At 39.6% G+C, this 21,716-nt stretch overlaps 1 protein-coding gene across 1 annotated transcript in view; it reads right to left on the reverse strand.

Moving 5' to 3' along the window:
* Window positions 1–21,716, reverse strand: part of GLP1R (glucagon like peptide 1 receptor) — an 85,147-nt gene that overhangs the window by 10,932 nt on the left and 52,499 nt on the right. The window contains exons 5-10 of the mRNA XM_021391557.1: window positions 19,221–19,327; window positions 15,234–15,387; window positions 13,548–13,707; window positions 6,114–6,174; window positions 1,900–1,969; window positions 1,130–1,218 (exon numbers count right to left, since the gene is read on the reverse strand). Of these exons, the coding sequence (XP_021247232.1) occupies window positions 1,130–1,218; window positions 1,900–1,969; window positions 6,114–6,174; window positions 13,548–13,707; window positions 15,234–15,387; window positions 19,221–19,327 (641 nt within the window). The remainder of the gene's footprint in view (window positions 1–1,129; window positions 1,219–1,899; window positions 1,970–6,113; window positions 6,175–13,547; window positions 13,708–15,233; window positions 15,388–19,220; window positions 19,328–21,716) is intronic.

The raw sequence follows: 21,716 nt of genomic DNA on the forward strand, positions 1-21,716 counted from the left end.
AAAGCCTCTCTGTTTATTAGCAGATTTTTGAACACACAACACGAATAACTGAATGAACATGCACTTCTGGCTCAGCTGTATCAAACCTTCCTTCTGCTTACAGAAGTCGTGAGGGCAAGGGCCTTCTCCTTGACCGTGTAATTTTACGGTCAGACTTTTAAATGCCTCCAAGCCAGCAAAACTGCTTACCTCCCACTACATCCTGCAAATTTTAGCCTGGCAAGAAAAGGTCATGTATATTCAGTATGAATGAAAGCAAAGCACGCAGCACATTACGAGGCCTTTTCTCTGCTTTGAACTTCAACCATGCATAAGGATTTCCAAAATTTCACAAAGCACTGAAGGTAGCTTCACAACATACAAGACAACTCTATACTCTGATAAGAAGACACAAAAATACATGCTGTGTCTACCTTAGAAGTCTAGCAAAGTCAAATAACTGTAACTGAACAGCCATCACAGCACATGGCTCCACACTCATTAATTTACCCTATAGCAGACTTGTTTCTCTTATACTATTTTTCAGACTGCAATACAGAAATGTAGACATGAATGATGCAACTATGAATCTTATCAAGGTGATAAAATAACAGGAGTAACACAGAAACAGGGCAAAGACTGCAAAATAAAAATTGAACATTTCGGTGGATATATCTCTTGAAACATGATGTATATGCCTAGTAAATTCAAGATTGAAAGTTTGTCCCAATAACAACTGGCAGCAATAACAAGCAGCGGTACTCAAAATAACCCCTCATCATCTTCTCTGAAGTTAAAGACTTCATTTCTCTATTTTTTTTTCCAAATTACATAAGTACTTGCATATGCTGCAAGTATGTAAAAAATACCTGCTTACTTAATATTCTTCCAGTGCTGTGAAAGAGTGTAAACTGATGAGCTCAGAGACCAAGCCTTCTGTTTATCTATAATGCAGGTGCAACACTTGTCCTGGCTTCACCAGGAGGTTTCTCTGGTGACTAATTGCCCAAGCAGTCATAGCAATACGCAACACAATCTATGCATTGGTCTGTGATCTTTAACCATCTTTGTCAATCCACTTCCTTCCAATTATCTCTTTGTCTACTTCTATTCTGAGAGGTAAAAAGCGTCAGACCATCAAATAACATACCTGCATTTTATGTCAGTTTTGCACATCAAATTAGCTTGTAGCTTGGAGATGATGATGCATATAACTCTGATAAAGATCAAGAAATTTACCTAGAGAGATGAAAGAAGAATTTATACAGTCATCAAGAAATGTGTATGCATAAGCATTACGTTGGGTTGTGTATGCATTTCTAGGTCCCAAAGCATGCTGCTTTTCTGTAGCTGAAGAATTTACCACAGAATTCAACTTCTTGCTAAGCTCTAAAATGCATTCTCTATAAAGCACAAGTCACCTTTGAAAATACAGGCAGTTCACTAAAACAAGTAGAGGAGCTTGCTTACATCTCTGCAGAGTGAGATACAGTCAAGGTGTGGGGGCTGACCCTCACTGTTTGCACTGTCTGGAGGTCTGAGACTAACACTGTATTGTGGCTGCAGAACATGGCATTTCTCCACAGTGCCACACAATTTGGTGCTCTTCTGGAGCCCAGTATCTGGAATATTACCTTCTGATTCCCTGTGCTACCTGCTGCAGCTTTCCCCATACAGAGGACTTAGCTGTATTGACGTGACATGCTATTTGCCATAAATAAACAAGAAGACAGCATGAAATAAACGTTATGCTAGTCAAGAATTCAAGTGACAGAAACCAATTTGGTTTCATAAAATCTCATTTCTGAATGAAAATGTCAATGCCCTCAATGGTTATTAGCCTTTGGACATGCACAATAGCCATGTGCACTTCCACTCTTTGTAGTACATCATGTAGAACTGCATGCACTCCATACTCACCCCAATGGCAATTAGAATGGGCAGTCTGATGATTAACCAGTAATTCATGTTATAGTTCCTGCTCCAGCAGCTAGGCAGATGGCAAAAAGAGGAAGACAAAAAAAACGTTTCAGTATATTACTAAAATCTCCCATTTCTCATTCTCTTACAGCAATGCAGATGGAAAACAATATTGAGGTCTAGATACCAGGAAAGCACCTCATGCTGACATGGAAACAGATGCATTTGCTTGATTCTTAGAAACATTGAATGCTTTGCACAATTGCAGCTGTCATAATACAATTGAATACAAGCTGTCTGCCTTTCTTGCCCACTAATGGCTAGCTCTCCTCCACCACTTGACATGAATTATCACCAATAAATTTTGGAGACTTGCTCCATTAAAACCAAGGTCATTTGGCTGCAAGGGGAGAGGTATCTATTTGAGTCAGATATTTCTTCTGTGGTTCCTGTCCTACTCTTCTTGTAGTATTTGTTATTACTCTTCAGACTCCAATGTGAGGTAATATCATTTCACCGTGTATTAGTTCTTTATCACATTATCTACCATCACTTTTATCCTATCAATATTAGGATCACTCATCCATTTTATTTGCCATTATTTTCAGAAGCAATCTACTAATTTCAATCAGGAGAAAGCAAATAAGGCAGATAACTCCAGTTCTGTCACTATATGTGTACAGGTTTCAGTCCCAAAGGAAGTTATAAAAATTATATGCATGCAAAATCAAAGACTGGCCAACTGAGTCCTCTGCCCAGAAAGTAACATGCTGCAGGCAATATAATACTTTATTCTTCCCATAAACGTCATTTTATTTTTTAAAATTCTTGTGTCCTCAAGCAATGCAGGAGAAGGATCACAAGAAATGTGATGCCTTTGGGATCACCAGTATGAAGCGATCATTACAATGGGGCTTTGTACATCTAGTTCTTTTGCCCCCTTGGCCCCAGCCAGACAGCTCTGAGAGGCCGCATGTGTGCACAACAGCTCAGGTGGCCCAGCAGTGCCACTTCACAGGCTGCAGCAGCAACAGCCTGCTTAGTATTTGCATGAAATAACCGTTAGCCTCTTGTCACGTTGTTCAGCATTACTCAACAGCAACATTCATCAGTAAAGCCAGCGGGTTTCTCAGGTTTCTGAGCCACGCAGGCTGTGAAACAAACTATGAAATAGTACTATAGAACGTACAGGCTGTTTCACAGAATGAATTCCTTCTCCAGATTTCATCTGCCAGTATTTACGTATGCTCAGTTTTCCCTAAGTTTTCTTAACAGACCTATGAAACTAGGGTGATACTGGCAGAGAGGAAGCCACCTAACCTTGGTATGGGACAGTCAACTTGAGAGAAAACAGAAAACTGTGTAGTGCATAGTAGGAGTCCATCCCACAATGCCTACAAACACAAATCCTACAGAGAAAAGTGAAGCAACTTCACAGTGGCAGTTCTATGTTCCCTTGGTGGTAATGAAGCCCAAAAGGCTAGGAATTCCATTTTTCTTTCAACTTGAGTTCAGTGCATACAACCAGATCCGCTACTCAATTGCATTAAACTGTATTTTAGATACTGGAGAAAGAAGGTGTATGTATTGTGTGCAGTCAGTGTACCTGAGCTGGAATCTGAGTAACAGAACATCTTAATTGCTCTGGGTGACTGGAATCTGGCTTCATGGATTTTTAAAATTAATTTTATTTGAACACCTCAGGGCAGGCAGGATAACAGGCATGGCTGGGAGTGGAGTTCTAATTTTCTGACTAGCTGCAGTGGAAGCAGAGGCAATTTTAAAATTTCCTGATAATGACAGAGACTGAGAAATGGTTTAACATTAACTCTGCTACATTTCTGTGTGTATTAATTTGCTTTCTGTGGCACAGAGCATTTTTAGCTACTTTTAAATTTATACAAATACGTGCAATAAAAACACCATTAGAGTCCAATTAAAGTGTCAGAGCTATTAAAGTGTCCAGCAAATGAAATTGATAGATCTGTACATTATTTTTTCTCCATTTGTGCTTTCTGGGACTTTCACACTGATAAATACAGCAACAGCTATTCTGATTGGGATCTACCCCTGCATTTTGTTTAGGACCACTTAATAGATGCTTGGCAACTAAATAGCATCAGAACTGTAAATGGAGAATTAATCCAGTGAAACAGATGCTACTGGGAAGTTTCTGCTTTTGCTTAAAAATCTAGAAGTCTTTTTTGATGAATGAAAACACTGATTTTTTACCTTAAAGACATACAGATAAATGAATCCATTTTTAAAAATATTGAAGGCTGGCTGTCTTCCTCCCATTGTTAAATGAAGGCAGAAACAAAGACCATAGAATCATAACAGAATCATAGAATGGCTTGGGTTGGAAGGGACCTTAAAGATCATCCAGTTCCAACCGCTCTGCTCTGTCAGCTCTTTAGGTACAGTCTAATGGTTAAGAAGCTCACCTTGTCTTCACTTCTATTTGCAATCTATACAAAGTGTTCTTCAGTAGCTCACTTTTTAAAACAGCAACTGATTTATGAGTTCAGAGATGCAATGTAAGGAAAGAAGGAGCCAGTGTGCAAGTAGGTCTTGCAGGTTCCAATCCTTTATTCAAACAGCAGGACTGCCTGGAACATCCAACCCTGGCCACATCTACTTCCAGTTATTCCTCATAACCAGGGAAGTAGGTGAGTCACAAATAAAATTTACAGCCTGCCACACATCTGTGGTGACAGTGGTACAGCAAACAGCATGAAAGATATCCCTGGCTGCTCCAGCAAATGTCTGCCCAAGGCACAGAAATCATGCCTTTCAGAGAGGCTGCTGCATGTGGTTATTTACTGTTGTATTTTACAAATATTTATACAAGATTTAGAAAATTCAATAAGGTGCAAAATTGTCCCCTTTAAGGTCTGCTGAAGGCAGTGAATGACAGTTTTCCATAATAGGAAGTATAAATCAGCTCTGAACATCGCATTATGTAGGAGGCTCAGTGTGAGTACTTGAATACATTTTCTACATCAGTGGCAAGATATGGCCACAGAATACGGCCTGTTCAGATGCTAAATGCTCTCTACACCTAGTTTGATCATTTCATCAAAACTAGCAATACATCAGTACGGCCACGATCTTGTTACAGTACATTACCGAGTCAACCTTGGAAAGGAAAGTCAGAATAATTGCTTAAGCCAGAAGAGGAAACTTGACTGAGCTGTTTCAGTATTATGAAAGACACTGACAAAAGCCAATTCTTAATACTCATGAACACCAGAAAACAGCCTCAGAGTGGTTCTGACAACATAGAATTTTCACACCATGGCATCTGTACAGCAAAGACTGTGCTTGAAAAAAGAAAAACACCTCACAATGACTACAAAGTGTTGGCTGGGTTGCTTGGATACTAAATAAGAGGAAGATCCAACAAATAGATCATCTAGGAAAAAAAAATGAAATCACATAAAGTTACATACATAATCACATAGAAAGCTACTCAATATTTTCAGGCAGTCACTGTCACCAAGAAGAGGAAGCCACTTTCCTCTCTCTTGCTTAAAAAACAAAAACAAATCAACAACAAACAAAAACGCTAAACTACAATGCTATCTGGTACATAAGGCACTAAAAAGGCAATTCTTTTTTTCAGAACAGCCACCATGGGAAAAGTAGACAAAATGTATTTTGTGTTTTTCTACAGTTTTATTAGTGGTACACTTGACTTCAGGAAGACTAACACAACCAGACAGAGAATGCGTTTTTATTTTAGGAAGACCTAAATAATGGAAGCTTAAACAAGAACAGGCAATCACATCTCTGCTGCAAGGCATAAGCTAACCACTACAAATCGCAGGCAGAATTCTGTGGGACATTTTTGCCTTCATCTGAGGCACAACTGTAAAGGCTATGGCCAAAGGCACAATGTCAGGAGCGGTCTCAGTTGGGCGTGATGACTTCTATTGTTGATACTGTAACTACAGAAAAACAAAACATACCTTTCATTGACCTGCAAAAGGATAGATTCATTCAGACATGCAGAAAATTGGGATCAGAAAGAAACATACGCTCCATCCTGAAATGCCATGCAAGACCTTCAGACAAAACAGAAGCAATTTTATGAGGTTTCAGCACATTGCCAAAGCAAACTACACTACACTACAAACAGAAAGCAAACAATGGCCTGCCAGTGCACACACGCAGCACAAATGAGATAGCTAGAAAATCAGAACTAAACCAACCCCTCATCTTCATAAAGGTACTTGACAGTTCCCCAGAGGATAACAAACAGCATTGGCACACCTGGGAAGAGAGGAGACAAGGTTGACACTGACATTAAGGGACAGGGAAAAACAGAGAGGACAAAACCCCCCACACCATGAGGTGCAACAGAATTCACTGCCAGCAGGGTTACATCTCCTGACCAGTGCAGCTGGCTGTCAATAGTGGGAAGAGGAATCTAACCTGCAAGTAATCAACACATATTACTTATTTTGCCTAGGCCCCCACCTAGCTCCCAGCAGGCATGAACAATAAACAACAGACCATCACCCCCATATTTGGCATTTACCAGCTTTTCCATGGAAATTCTCATGGAGAGGCCAAGGGAACTAAATTTCTGGAATCTCTGCTGGCCATTGTATTCCAGTTAAAGAGGAGGAATGCAGAGCTCTCTGACCCAAACCTTTTGCACTTTTGTTTGCAGATCTGCTGTTGTTGCATTAAAGTTGCACCAAGCTCAGGTTGTCTATTGGCATCAGGGCTGGCATACACTCAGTTCCATGTACCACGATGATAATGAAAGCGTGGGCACACTCTGTGGAGCAAGTGTGCTCAGGTCTCTCCCTGGAAAAGACCCAAGGTTGGGCTCTGGTACTTGAGGGGTAGCTACAAAGCAGGTGCATCTCGAGAAGAAGCTTGGTCCTATGCTTACCTGACAGTGTATGAGTTACAAATGTTACAGTTTATCTGGGGTGCAAGGGGAAGACACAAAAGCCAAATAAGCTGGCAGCTATAATTTTCTCTCAACAAAATTTTAAAGTGCATTACATTCTTAAAAAGCAGTATGGTAACAGATCATGTTAAAACTTTGTGTGCAGCACTGTGCATTCCACAAGGCAGAAGTGCAGTTCCTGACAACAGAAGCTACAGGGAAGTCAGTGATCTCTTGTAGACCGAAAATCTTCAAGCAGTATCTGTAGTGAGCATGCAATATCAGTAAAAACCTGCTCTTTCATTGCACTGTATTCCTTCTGTACAATCATAATAGCCAAATGCTGCAGAAATACTGCAAATGATAAATTATTCTCAATCATTAAACAAAAGAGAAAAAAAATGAGAAAAAATAAAGAGCAGCAAGAAAAAAAATCACAGAACGATACCAATAGTTAGAATAATAGCAAAGATATCAATTGAGTAGAGATACTGGGCAGGTGGTTGAATCACACTGCACAGACGTACTTTATACTGAGAATATATTTTCTGAGCAAAGTTACTGAGAAATCAGTCCTGCTTTGATATTGGCATAGGAGATTAAGAACAGACTCATTGCAAATCACTTCCAAACAAATAAGCCTTTGATTCATAGAAACTAATTATAGTTTGAATTAGTCCTTTCTTAACTTTGTTGAGAATTAAGACACTTTAATATGAAATTCACAGATTAAGGCGCAAACACTGAGAGCACAAAGGCTGTGTGTCAGTGGAGGGAACAGATGCATTGAGTGATAATGATAATCATTTGTGGATACCTCCATCTTCTGGATACACCAGAAATCTCTCCAGATTTAATTGCATTACTTGACATTTGAATTAAGTGAGAAACTGTTATTAATATTGTATATTAAATCGGCCTAGCTGGAGAAAGGCTTGTATTAGTGAACTGCATCAGTATCCTGCTATGTAAATGTTATACAAGTTAATAGGTAGCATAGTGGTACAACACCCTCTGTCCCCGTCACCTGTGACACAGGTCTACGGTGCCTTTGTGTTGCAACACCATCAGTCACATTATGGTCCTTTCTATTTTAATATGAGACACCAATACTTAACATTGCAATTCATATTCATGAGCTTTGAATATCAATGCAAATTCTACATGGATACCATCTGTCATCTACCAAATTCACAAAGACCTGACCTAAAAAAAAGGTAGCTCTGAAAACCATCCGGAGAACAACTTTGGCAGATGGAACTGCATCCAGTTCTCCAAGGCCCTAATCAAGATCTGAATGGGAGACTGCCACAACACCCTTCCCTAATCCACCTCAAATCTATAGAATATATTCAAACAGTAGAAGAGCAAGTTTGCAGCATCTCTACAATAACTGTAGCTTGCAAGGATCACTGAGGTTCTCCACAGATTACTTTGTAATCTTGACACCTAATTAACCTCAGTTAACAGGCAGAAAAGTAAATGTCATCCTAGCTACTTCGCTCAGTGGAAATTTGCCAGGCTTGAGCAAGCATTAGAAGCAAATTCTATAAAGCTCTTTGAATAAAACCTACAGATAAATATTATTTATGAACAGGATCAACACAGTATTCTCATCCTGGGTTTACAACATGCAGCACTTTCAGTACATCTGAATTTCAGTCTTGTGCTTCTTTCTCATGCAGCTATTCAAGGAATACCAGATATCTGAGAAGAAACCTCCCTCACTTGTAGGGCATGCTTGTTCTCATACAAGAAGCCCTGAGATTGTTGGATGATTTCCCCAGGTTAACTGAGAAAAATATAGATACCTGAATTCTGGAAACCACAGCATCTGCTTTTGTCTGTACTGAATCATGACTGAAGATGCCAGAGACTGCAAAAGTCTTTTCATAACAGACTCTGCTGTATTAATGCTTACAGAATAACTAAACAAAAGTCTTTGAACACTACATTGTGATTATGAAACCTTTCACAGATACTATGCAATAAGCATGCTGAGAGCTCAGCCAAAAAAAATTCAACTTAGATGACAGAGGATGGGGCTTCTGAATGATAGTTTATAAAAATTACACATACTATAGACGATGAGAAAGTAATGGATCTGCCAAATCAACTTCTTAACACTCCACTGCATAAATAAGCATCTGGAAGTACTTTTTTTCCTGCTAGCTTATAGTATTCTGCACCTGCTCAGGTATCTGCACAGCTTACAGAAAAAAAGAAAAAGAAAAAAGGTAGGAAAACCAGACAGACATTATCCATACCAAATCCCAACAGTTTTAGTCAGAACCATAATAGAATGGAGTAGGTAAGAGAAGAAAGCTGTGAGAAATTCTGCTCAGGGATTCACCATTTGGTTGATGTTTTCACAATGCTCGACTGTCCCACACGAGCAGAAAGGAGAATCACTAGTGGAGCTGCTAATGAAAGCTTCTATGTCCTGTGTGTAACTGCATGTAGAAATCAGTCTCTCCATTAAATGGGTCTGTTATATTTTGGAACAGAGCGGACAAGCTCAGGGCAGTTTTGAAGTCCACGAAGTAGCAGTTACCGCAGAAGATATCACCAGGTACGTTCCATGCATTTTTCCTTCTTCCCACACCTTGACGCGCAAGTAAGTTCTCATTCTTGTAGACACAGGCTATTGCTAGGTTTGCATCATATCACGTTTTCTATGAAGGCAATTTCAGAGGAGAAAGATGTGTAAGAAGCAAGAGAGACTCTCCTCATCCTCGCATGCTGATTAGAGATTCCTCTTGATGGAAATCTGTCTCTGCAGGACCAGAGCGTTGCCATCCTGCCAAGACCCATGAAAAAGGACATATTCTGCATACAGTGTTTTAGGAACTATGAATTTATTTATAAGCTAGTGTTTCAGATGTAAGCTGACATCAGTGGTTTCCACGTGGTGAGAAGTTTGGCCTCTGAGATAATCAGGCATACAAACCAGGAGGACACTGCTGCTGTCAAAAGAGCTCTGGTTTCTCATCTTTCTCTAAAGAAACCATCCAGGACAATTCGACTTTACCCACTGCAAGAAATATGTGATGAAGAACTAAAATGAGTGATAAATAAATACAACCAGATGAAGAAAGGGTACCACTATGGAAGATGTGAAAAGAAAGTATGTAATGTTTTTATCTGTTAAAAGAAAATAAAAAGGAAGAAATTGAAAGCAGAAGACTGAGAGCAAAGACAAATAAGAGAAAGTCCTGAGTGATTTGTTTCTTACCAAGCTCAGTCTGGACACAAAATCCATTTTCATATCCTTGTCTGAAAGAGGTTTCATTGAAAATAGATTAGAAATGGTTAGTGCAAAAGAGTGCATCCTCTTGCTACACTGAGCTCATACTGGGTTTCAGAAGGAAGATTTTCTACTGGCTCTGTTCCAGTCAGATCTTCCTTGCAATTGGGATGTAGATTTTGACACCCTAGACAGGCTTCCTGCCTTTAACAACCTTATTCCTTCAGTGTACTCATCCTTAAAGCAAGTTTGGATTACCAAGGGTTGGAAGGAGGGGAGTTATTTATTTTTTATAGCAGTTTCCCTGCTGCATGTGCAGCTGGGTGTAAAATTGCCACAGAAGCTCAGAGAATGTTTAGCTTTATTATTAACATTTTCTTCTTAGTTTTTAGTGCTGAAAATTGTCTTCTCCTGTCATTTCTCCTGCCTGGCTGTCATGCACAGTCACTGTGGGATGTTGCCATTGTTCTCCCATTCACCCCTCCTCCCCAGCTCCGAATGCAAGGAGCTCCTGTTTCCAGTTGCTGCTGAAAGATGCACACCACAGTGTTACAGCAGTACCGCTCTTCTCCAGGGACTACTTTGTATTTCCCTGACACATCTGTCTGAAGTCAGGATAAGGCTCAGTGACTCTCCCCTTGGGCTCAGACATGACAAACAATGTGCCGGTGTCCCAAACATCCTGATTAAGACCAGTCAGCATATCCCTTTCCTTATTTTGAATTGAGATGAAACGTTCATGTTAGATGTAAAATGAGAGTACTTTTTCAGTTACTTAGCTACACAGATTTTTTTCCACTGTTAATGACGAAGTATAGCACTATTCAATGCAACAATGGAACCTCTTGGCAAGAAATACGTATTGGGACATTTCTACCTACTCGTAAGCTGGTCCTTACCTTACAGTTTTGTTTGGGCTTACCCAAGGAATTAATTTGTTCTAGCTTCTTGTTTGTTCTAAGACCTGTTGTTCACTGAAGGAAGTACAACAAGGAAAATACCATGGCCAAGAGTATGTGCAAACACTCAAGTGGAAAAAACCCTTGAAGAGAATACCATTAGACAGGAGTACGAGCACAACCATACGTGATCACACTGGGGATCACAGAAGCAGAAACAATACCATACGGCCTGTAAGTGATCACAAAGTTCAATTCACATTAGAAAAAATAATGACATGGTATGAGTAACACCCACTAAGTCTATGAGCAATACACATACAAAATTTTAACACAGAAATATTAATCAAAAGACGAGTAATGAACAAATTAAAAAATCATCCTGTAAGATACTTCATTAACTGCATAAAGGGTCAGGGTATCAAATCAGCTCTGACACAATCAGGTATTTTTTAATCCAGCTTGGTTTTTACACTTGATCAACTCTCTCAAAGAGCAAGATGCTCTCAGCTCAAACAACAACCTCCTGGCTCTTTAAGGCGCAGCCTGAGGCATTATTCTGACGCTATTATACAGCTCAAAATAAAATCGAGCATTCAAAGCAGAAAGGGAACTGGTGAGGGACCTAAGCACCCCAAAACTGGAAACACCAGTGAAGAAGCAAGAAGGTGAGTTAAAAACATCTTCATCTGTTCCCAGAAGCTGTTAAAGACCAAACTGTTACCCGCTATCACTGATCTGGGAGCACTGAGGGCTTTGTTGGACTGCAGTAGCAGATGTCTGCATCCAAAGACAGAATTATTGGCAAGGTTTGCACAAGCAGCCATGGCTGGAATAGCAAGAAACTATATAAATGAGGATTGAATGGCACTGGTAAAGCTTTTCTAGGAAGTTTGGATGAAGCGCATATACTTAGTGCCAAGTTCTGGCACTGCCACTCTTTTCCATAAATTCATCCAGAAATTCAACATACAGTAGCAAATCTTCCATTGTAAAGGAAAAACAAAACCAAAATAGTGTCTTCTGTTTGTGCCCTCTGCTTTTGTAGATACGATTTTGCATTTCCTTTTTTCTCATTTTTTTCCATTTCCTCTCATGACTTCAATGCTTCAGGACAGCTCCCCCTCACCTTCCTTAATAATAAAAAAATAAAAGGTAAAATGATTACAACATATCTAGTTTAATAAAAGTGGTCTACAAGAAGTCTGGAGAGGAACTCTTTACGATGGAGTGCAGTAATAGGATAAGGGGCGATGGTTTTAAAAGAAAAAAGGGGAGATTTTGATTAGATGATGTTAGGAAGAAATTTTTTATTCAGAGGTGCTGGCACAGGCTGCCCGGATAAGCTGTGGTGCCCCATCCCTGGAGGCATTCAAGGCTAGGCTGGATGAGGCCTTGGGCAGCCTGAGCTGGTGGAGGGCAGCCTGCCCATGGCAGGGGTTAGTACTGGGTGGGCTTTAAGGTTCCTTCCAACCTAAGCCATTCTATGATTCTATGATTCATTCTACAATTCTACGGTTGTATAAAACGCTTTTGCTGCATGGTCTACGTAAAACAATAATACAAGACACAGACTTTCTTAACTAAAACTCTCACCATGAAATTGATATTCCTTGCATTTATTTATACCAGAAAGCCTTTACTTTCCATGTATTACTGTTCAGTAAAATTGGTTGAGCAATTCACATTGAGTCATTTATACATATTTTATCAGTGAATTAATTTACTAGAATATTCACAGTTGGCACATTCATAGAAAGAGAAGGACAGTCAAAGCAATTTAAATGTTCAAACTAGTATCTGTGAAAGCATTTGCAGTATTTACTTGGATTTACTTTCAGCTTTCCAAAAGTCACTCAATTTCCACAAGGCAAAGCAGTAGGAAAAGAGGAATGAAGAGAAAGCAACAAAGACACAAAAGAGACACTTCAAAAATTAAGACCAGTCCCGAATAGTAATAGAATTAATGCTAACTGGAGAGCGAAAGAATCAAAGCTTTAGAATTTTTATACAAGGCAATTCTGACTAAAGCAACTGATTTTAACTCATCACAGTTCTTAAGCACACAAACGTCCCTGGCATGTGCGCCCTGACTACTCTTTTGCCTGACATTTGTCACTCGGCCTGCTCTGCCCACAAAACCAATCTCAACGCTCCCTGCTAGCAGCCCCTTATTCGTCATCCCTGTTGCACCCCTCCGCTCACATTGCCAGCACACCTCTATCTTTACTCCTGATTAGATGTGAGATACACCATTATTTTGCACCAGAAGTAGCTGACGTCACTGAGTGTAATGAGAAACTGTCAGGGCATGGTAGCTTAGAAAATCCTTTGCTAACCTGAAATCACCCGCACATCTTTTGTATTAGAAAGTTGATGTCTTGCTGGAAAAGTACCACATGCTTGTCACTGCTTTGGGGAAATTCTGTAGAGCTGTATAGCCCCTGCATTACAAACTCACAGCCTCTATGCTGCAAGCCTCCAGGAGCTGCACTGGCCCAGCTCAAACAAGATCAGGGATCAGGTATAAGAAGGGAACAGAGTGCAGGACTTGAACTGGGCAGCCACTGGTGGACATAAGAAAAGATCAACTTACCCCAGCCAATGCAGAGATACAGCCGAAAAATTCTCTGCTCAGAGAAGACAGAAAGTACCAGCAGCGTGTACAGGTACATGCCTTCCACCAGCAACCAGTAGTAGTTTGCAGCCACACAATACTGCATCATCACAAAAACCAAACGGCAGCTGAGGGATTCCTGTGATAGATGAAAGCACAGCCCAAATGAATACAACAGGGACAATAGAAAAAAAGGAGACTAACCCAAAAGACCGTTTTTCTCTATCCTACTTGTACTTCCTCCTCAAAATGACACATCACATTTGAGTACTGAAAGGACAGAGATCAGCACTACGTGCTATACAAAGCAGGCAGACAGCATTCCTCTTTTCAGAAAAATAAAATTATTTGTTCTGAATTTTCCTTCAGAAAGGATTGGACTATAAGTTGAAAAGCAGCACAGAAAGATGAAAATGAAAGGTAGTGTTCATAACACATATAATCAGTGAATTTTTTCACTTCTCCAAATATTCTATTTTGCAGCTGAGAATTTCACTATTTAAGAGCAAACAGGAGATACCATAACGTTGACTATTTTTCAAAGCAAAAGATTTTTGATAGACACACAATACTGTCCAGTGCTTTATATTTAAGTGCAAAAAATCTCTTGGCTGACAAATTACATAGATGTGGGCAGCAGAACTTTAGATAAGCATGAATTAATATATCTATCAGATCTGATGAAACCACTATTGGATAGGCTGTATCTGAAAGCACGAAGCCTACTTTTTCTTTTTTTTTTTTTTTAAAAGAAAGGAACGGAAGGACTGACAATTCATTGTGAACATTCCCAAACCCTTCATTTAATGTAATCATTACAAGCTTACTTTCTGCCAACCAACATATTGTTGATGCAAAGAAATTAACCATTCAGTGGGATTCACTTGTGGTATTAACAATTAAGCCTTAGCCACAGTGTCACAAAAAGATGGGTACTAATCAAGTATTATGTCTCTTCATGACCCCAATGCTGTGTTTCAGTAGCAAACACTGTACCCACATTCTAGAATCACAGGAGCTATATAAATAATGGAAATCCTTTTCTTTAAAGATTCAATTACATTTTGTTTCCCAAATATGAAGAGGAAAGGCATGCTTTCATCATATTCACAAGAGCTGCATATCCTCCTCAATTGATTAGAAGTACTTAATTAGTCTGTTCCTCCAAATCTTTTCTAAATGCTTTTAAATTTGCATTTCAATTCGATGCTTCAATTTTTCTATCATTAAAAGATTATAAAGATCTCCAAGAATGACCAACTAATTTGATCATTATACTGGAGAGATAATCCTAACACAAAAGGTGTTGGCTTAGGAAAATGAATTCCCTCTTGCCACGACCTGAAGAACTGAATCTGCAGCTCCAGAAGAGTCATTTGTACACAGGCAAGAAATCCACATGTTCATGTTAGTTCCATTTAGAAGGGCAAACCTACCAGAGGAAGAGAAAATATGCCATGGCATCAACTGTTTGTCTGCAACAAGCTCTGAATGGCACAACCATAACCGCACATGTTGTGCTGCAAGGTTCAGAGGAATTACAGACCAAAGAAATCATCATTCTGGACAAGCCTAGGTGTACAAACTGAAATTACCTGCTGTGACGCACATACACCACCATGATGACTCCAATATCGTCAAAACCACCACAGTGTCTGTTCCTACCTGGAAGGAGATAAGTCCTTCCCACTGGTGCTCTTGTGTGGCTGTGCTGTACATCCACTTCACCACTGAGTCTTTAATGAAGACGGATATAGCACGGAGGATAAAAGAGGTGAAGAGGTTCAGGTGAATATAATTCCTTGTGCAACGAAGATGTCTGTAAAAATGGAAGAATCAGTCACACTCCACAAATGGTGTAAAAGCTGCAATATCACAGATACGACTTAGGTCAGGAATAATGAGCCCTGTTGAAAATCATGAGGTACCAGAGGAAATCCCGTAATTTCAGAATAGCTGGGGACATTTCAAACTGCCTTTGGGAAGAAATCACTGTAATGGAGGAAAAGATATTAAAAACTGCAGCTTCAAGTGCGAAGGTCTGAGGGAAGAGATGGGCACACAAGAAAAATCTATTTAAAATGTTTAAAAAGTGCAAAAATAAAATCATTTTTCAGAAGAAATATCTGAAATGACTAAAACCATTCTGATTTCACATCATGCTGTACCTAACCCCTTTGAACTGACTTCAGTGTCACTGAACAGGTTTACTTTGGCTCAGGAACTTGTACAGTACAGCTTCTGGCTGTGTTCAAGCATCCCTTCCCCAATGAAAAAGAAAAAATCCACCTGTAAGTTATCAACTTGACAAGAGAAAAAGCTGCATTGAAGTTGCCTCCAAGGGGAATTGTAAATATCTCCTGAGTAACAAAAAGGAACACTATTTTCCTACTCTGCACTCAGCCAGCTGCAAAGACAACAAAATTGCTACTTATCAAAAACAGAATGTTAAAGGATAGCAAAGGAAACTGCAGTCATGTAAATGGCAACCAACTGCAGAGTGCTGCTAGTGCTTTACCAGTCTCATCCACAAACTTTTTTCTTCCAGAATTGCAAGGGTACGTATTTTGCTTCAAAGGAAGCTACACTGGGTATAATTCTTTCTTTGATGTTAAAAAAATAAAATAAAGTAATGCAGGTAGCATATGATAAACAAAAATTGGTCCAGAAAAAACTTTGGAGAACTTCAGGTTTATATATCTATTCTTACTGCTCTATAAATGTGGGTGGGAAAATAGGCTTGGTCTTGAATACTATCAGTTTTAAAATTAAGAAAAAGAAGATTTAAAAATATATAGTTCGAATAGAATTTCTTCTATCACTTTTAGGTCACCACCTATTGCAAAACTTACATATGATTAATATTTATTTCTGTTTAATTCAAAATTTGTTTCAGAACTGCCATATATTTAAATCCAATTGACAAATGTATGTCAGTTAGCCAACGGAAGATAAGAGGTTGAAGTAGTTACTATTTCTGCTGCAGTCAATGCAAGTTATTCAAATTGCCCAATTCATGAAGTTATGGGCATGATTCAGCTTCCATCACTGAAATTACAGATTTTTCTTTCATTTCAGAAGATGAAAAATTGGACACTAGAGATACTTTACTTTCTTGAATCATTACAAAAAGCAAATACAAGGGTTATTCTGTAGTATAAGAACTTACTAACTCCTTCCTATTACAGAATTGGTGAATATCAGCATCTTGGTGCCACTGAATTCAATTTCTATGCTCATTTGAAGAGGTTGCACAAACAGTGCGGGTTAACCACATTTCAATCAGTATCCAGAACCCAGTAACTGTGGTCATAAAGGGGGAACGTCTTATGTATTTTGAGATACAGGAAGAAGTTGTCTTCACACAGATAATTTAGGCAGGAAAACGAAAAATAGTTTGATGGCATAGTGAGGCTCACAAACGCCTTAATATCTCTGAAACATTATTTTCAAAGCCAGAAACAGACGCTCGTGCACACTTCTCCAGTTACTGCTTCCCAGTTGATGGAAAAAGTGCTAAATAATCTCTCCACAAAAATCATGGCATCAAAATTCCCTTTCTCCTACCAGTCATTGGCGGCAAGGTTGCTCCTTGTTACCTGCCAAAATCAGGCATCCTTCCTTCAGTAAGTACATGGTTATGTTCTGTAACTTTTACATCTGGGCTGCTAAGATTACTCAGAAAGTGTCATGGATGGATGAAACAAGAAGAAAGCTCTCATCCTGGGAGTATTTGGAGAATTCAAGACCATCTGGTGTTTTGTTGGCTAAGTCCCAATGTTGCATAGCCACAACATGTACAAATCACAATTATCATTACATGGGACTCAGAGCGTGAGCGTGTCTACATTTCTGCAGTCATTTTAAATCTTCTTTGAGAAGAAGAAGGGAAAACACCATGCTAGAAGGTGTTGCACAGTAATATAGGGCTTGGGTTTCTTTAGCTTTGGGGATTAGAAGTTGAAGGCATGACTGATGTTTTTAAATGCAACGAGGTGTATAAATACGTAGGAGGGAGGACAGGTGAGGGACTGCCTTGCTAACATAGCACTGCCTTGAAACCAAACAATTATTAACTGGCAATGAGTATTATTTACTAGGGAAGAAAATTTCTTAAGGATCAGAATACAGAACTGGGAGATGGGACAATACAATTCAGAAGCAGCCTCATCAACATGTGATCAGGATGATAAGACCCAGATGTATACAGCATCCAGGAGCAAGACTGCATGACAGGACTTCCTTCCCACACCACAGTAGGCTTATGTCTTTGTGTTTTCTAAAACCCTGTGCTCAGCATTCCTACACCATAGGAAAATCTGGCTGGAATTAATGAGATATCTATAGTCCTTAAGGAAAGAAAAAAAGAGACTGGTTTGTTGGAGCCCAAAAGCTCTATTTTTTTTTTAATCAAACCTACATAATGCACCATCAACATGTATTGAATTCAGGAAAGCTGTGCAACCTGCAGTCTCTTAATTTTGAGGTACTTCCTGCAATGTGTTGGTGCGTAACTGGATGAAGCCAGTATACTAATGTGACTTAGTGACAGCAATATATTTCTCAAAAACCTTACAAATTTCAATTATAATTAGTCTATCTTCCATATAGCAAAAGAAATAAGAATTTCTGAAAGCTCTCCAACAAGAGATTGTGGCAAAAATCCTTCTCTGCATTGAAATACACCCTACACAGGCCACATCTGGAATACTGTGTCCAATTCCGGGTTCCCCAGTTCAAAAAAGACACAAATCTCTGAGAAGGAGTCCAGCAGCAGGCCACAAAGATCATAGAATAATAGATTGATTTGGGTTGAAAGATGATAAAGGGCCTGAAAGCATCTCCCATACAAGGAAAAGCTGAGAGACCTGAGTCTGTTCAGCATGGAGAAGAGAAGGCTGAGGGGGGATCTCAGTGCTGTTTATAAATATTCAAAGTATGGGAGTCAAGTCAATGGATGAACTCTTTTCAGTGGTGAACAACAGAACAAGGGGCAACAGGCAGAAGCTGGCGCACAAGTTCCATACAAAACCAAAAAGAACTTCTTCACTGTCAGAGTGACAGAATACTGGAATAGGCAACTCAGAGAAGCTGTGGAATCTCCTTCCCTGGAGATATTCAAAGACCAATCTGGATGCCTTCCTGCAAGACTTACTGTAGGGAACCTGCTTTAGCAGGGGGACTAGACGATCCCTAGAGGTCCCTTCCAACCCCCGCAATTCTGTGATTTTGTGATTCTGTGACTAGGAAATGGGCAAGACTGAGGTTTATGCTTACTACAATTCCATGCAAGGCAGAATGAAAACTCTACTAAATGTACTCTTGCATCCCACACCCCCCTCATCACCAAGGCAACAACACGATAGAATGCTGGAATCTCTCTTTTTTCATTTCTTCTAGTAGGAACTTAATTGAAATAAAAACTATAGCAACAAAATATCTCAACTAATAAAAAGCATATCCATACATGCCAGTAACATAACAAAAGCTTAGGAATTTTGCTTGCATTTTGAGAAGAAATGAATGTAAGAAAGGTCACAAAGGCAACTAAGAAGTAAGATGACAGAAGAAGGGTAAAATCAAATGTTTATGTCAACCTGATATAATCATACAGAAAAATATTTCTCCATTCTCCAGAGCTTCGCCAGTTACCTGAATCCAAGAAGAATGGCAGTTGCAATTACAAGGGCAGAGAAGGAAAGAGCATATCCGATGGTGTATATGATGGACAAATTCAGGAGCTGTTCTTCTGGTGCATCCTGAGAGCACATAAAGGAGAAAAGGAAAAAAAAAAAGAGGGAAGGAGGGATAAACAGAGCTTATGGGCTTCAGTTCTTTTTACCCAGTTGCTTTTTAAACTTTTCTTAATGATACACAGAAGTCATTCTCCTATTTTTAAGTTTAAATGCATTCATAGAATCAGTCTTCCTATGTTCTAAAGAAATAAAAATTTAATCTTAATTCCCTAGTTGTTCCCAGGTGTTCAGTCAAAGAGTTGGACTTTGCAGCCAGGCTAGAAAATAGATAATGCAGCATTATTTGATCATAAAGTAAGAGAGGCATAAATAACCACACAGGCAGGTATTAAACAGATGGCAGAAAGAACAGACACAACTCAATTCTGCAAAAAAATGGTAAAGCTTATATTTTCAGACTTGCACTCTCAGAGCCAATCATCTTAATGCTGTAATGAGGGTGTTCCTTTGGTAATGTCTATGTTTAGAAATAAAACAAGCCAGGTCCTATTTGCTGGCTCTGAGGTAAAGTATGCCTTGCATTCATGTAATGAAATTCCCTCCTGTCCCTGAATAGTCCCACTTCTGCCTCAACTACACTGCCTCCTAGGAACAGGCTGCAGACCACATCATACCATGAACTATGTGTTACAGCACTGCCTGGAAGGGAACAAGGTGGTGTAGCAGCAGGGATGCTCACACCTTCCTGATAGCCCCTCTCTCTTCAGACTTCCTGTTGAAGACACATCCATTTAGACTCTTGCTTGGAAGTGCTGGCCAAAATCTTTAGGGAGAGAACTGTCTGAAAAGCTACATGTGAGTCTGAAATATAGTACAGGTTTTGTTGCTTGGGCTCTGAGTCATATTCGTGTTCTCTTTTACTTCCCTACTTCAAGCTGCTGATTATGCAGCAGACTCCCAAGACCTGTGGTGTACAAAGCAATATACTCCTTGTACCTCAGAAATAAGTACGGCTATTCAGATGTATTTTGCGAAGCCAGGAGGATTTAGGGTGAGCATACAGGCTGTTCCTCAGGGATTTGCTAGGTTAAAGTTTTAGAAGGAATAATATGAGAGCTGCTTTATGAAAAGTAGGATCTCTTCAGGATCAAAGCACACGCAAACTACTGAGACCTGACAACTTAAAACACCTACACAGATCAAACCCACATCTCATACCTAAAGAAAACAACGTCATTTTATGAGGATTCACTCGCAAACTCTTGGGACTGTGTTTAACAACAGTTGTGACAAAGTATATAGCAAACTCATCAAAACAACCTCCTGTCTTCATACACAAGATGCATAGATCATACAATGTAGGTTACTGGCGGCTCTGTATACAGTAGCTGGAAAAGCGAACGTGGTTGTTCACAGTCGAGGGTCTGACACCATAAATGAAGGTTTTCAAAATCCAAACTAGCTCATGGAAACTTGGAGGTAGGTGCCAAATGACCATGTGTTGCCACTAGCTATCTCTCTTCTTGGCATGTTCCAGCACAGGTTTGGAAGAAAACATAATGCCAAACAGGGAAAAGTCAAATGATCAAGTTTATACTGGATGGTACACTAAAGTGCTGTGCTGAGACACCCAGAATGTGATACAGATATGGAAAAAGACTGAAAATTATAGAGAAATGTTAATTTTGCACAGATAGAGAATTAGAAATTATCTCTTTTCTCATTTCCTCCTAGTTTGCAACCATCTATTCCTTCTAAAGAAAGAGGTACTGAGTTCCAGGAACTCCAGGAGGCACTCTGCCTGTGGATCTAAGGAATTTCATATACTAGAACTGTTTTGGCTAGGTATGTACTAGTTCCCAGCATGCTGGGACAGAGAGCAAATTCAATTTATATGAGGAAAAAGATCGCCCTTGGAGGTTCAGAGCTGTGATGGAATTACATCATGGGTACGCATGCAGTGCACTAGCTGACGCCAGTGGCTGACCAAAATCCCTTGGAAACCTCTCCACTCTTCTTTACTTGGTGCCAGGTGTCTCAGCTCCCTGCAGAGTATAAAGCACTAGGGCAAGAAAATAAACTGACAAGCCTAATTCCATTGCCCATATCAAATTTAGGTTAAAAACAAATAAACAAACCCCACAAACAAACAAAAGGCAGGAACTACTCTTTGCCCAAAGCTGAAAAACAAGTGTCTTTCAGGTCAGTTCATCTTAATATCTGCTTATGAGACAGAGAACGCAAAGAGCAATTTTATCCTAGCAGTATTCTACCAAGGGAAGAAAAGGAAAAGGGATAATATTAGGTGACTTCTCTAAAGAGAGTTTATCCTGATGTCGATAAGACCACTGACTCCCTCAGCTGTGTCCTGCACCACAGCCAAGACCCTTCAGTTTACTTCTCCTGGCTGTCTCACCCACATTAACCCTGGGATCATCTACCTCACTCACAG

The sequence above is a fragment of the Numida meleagris genome, chromosome 3, assembly GCF_002078875.1.
Source record: "Numida meleagris isolate 19003 breed g44 Domestic line chromosome 3, NumMel1.0, whole genome shotgun sequence".
In the NCBI taxonomy this organism is placed as follows: domain Eukaryota; kingdom Metazoa; phylum Chordata; class Aves; order Galliformes; family Numididae; genus Numida; species Numida meleagris.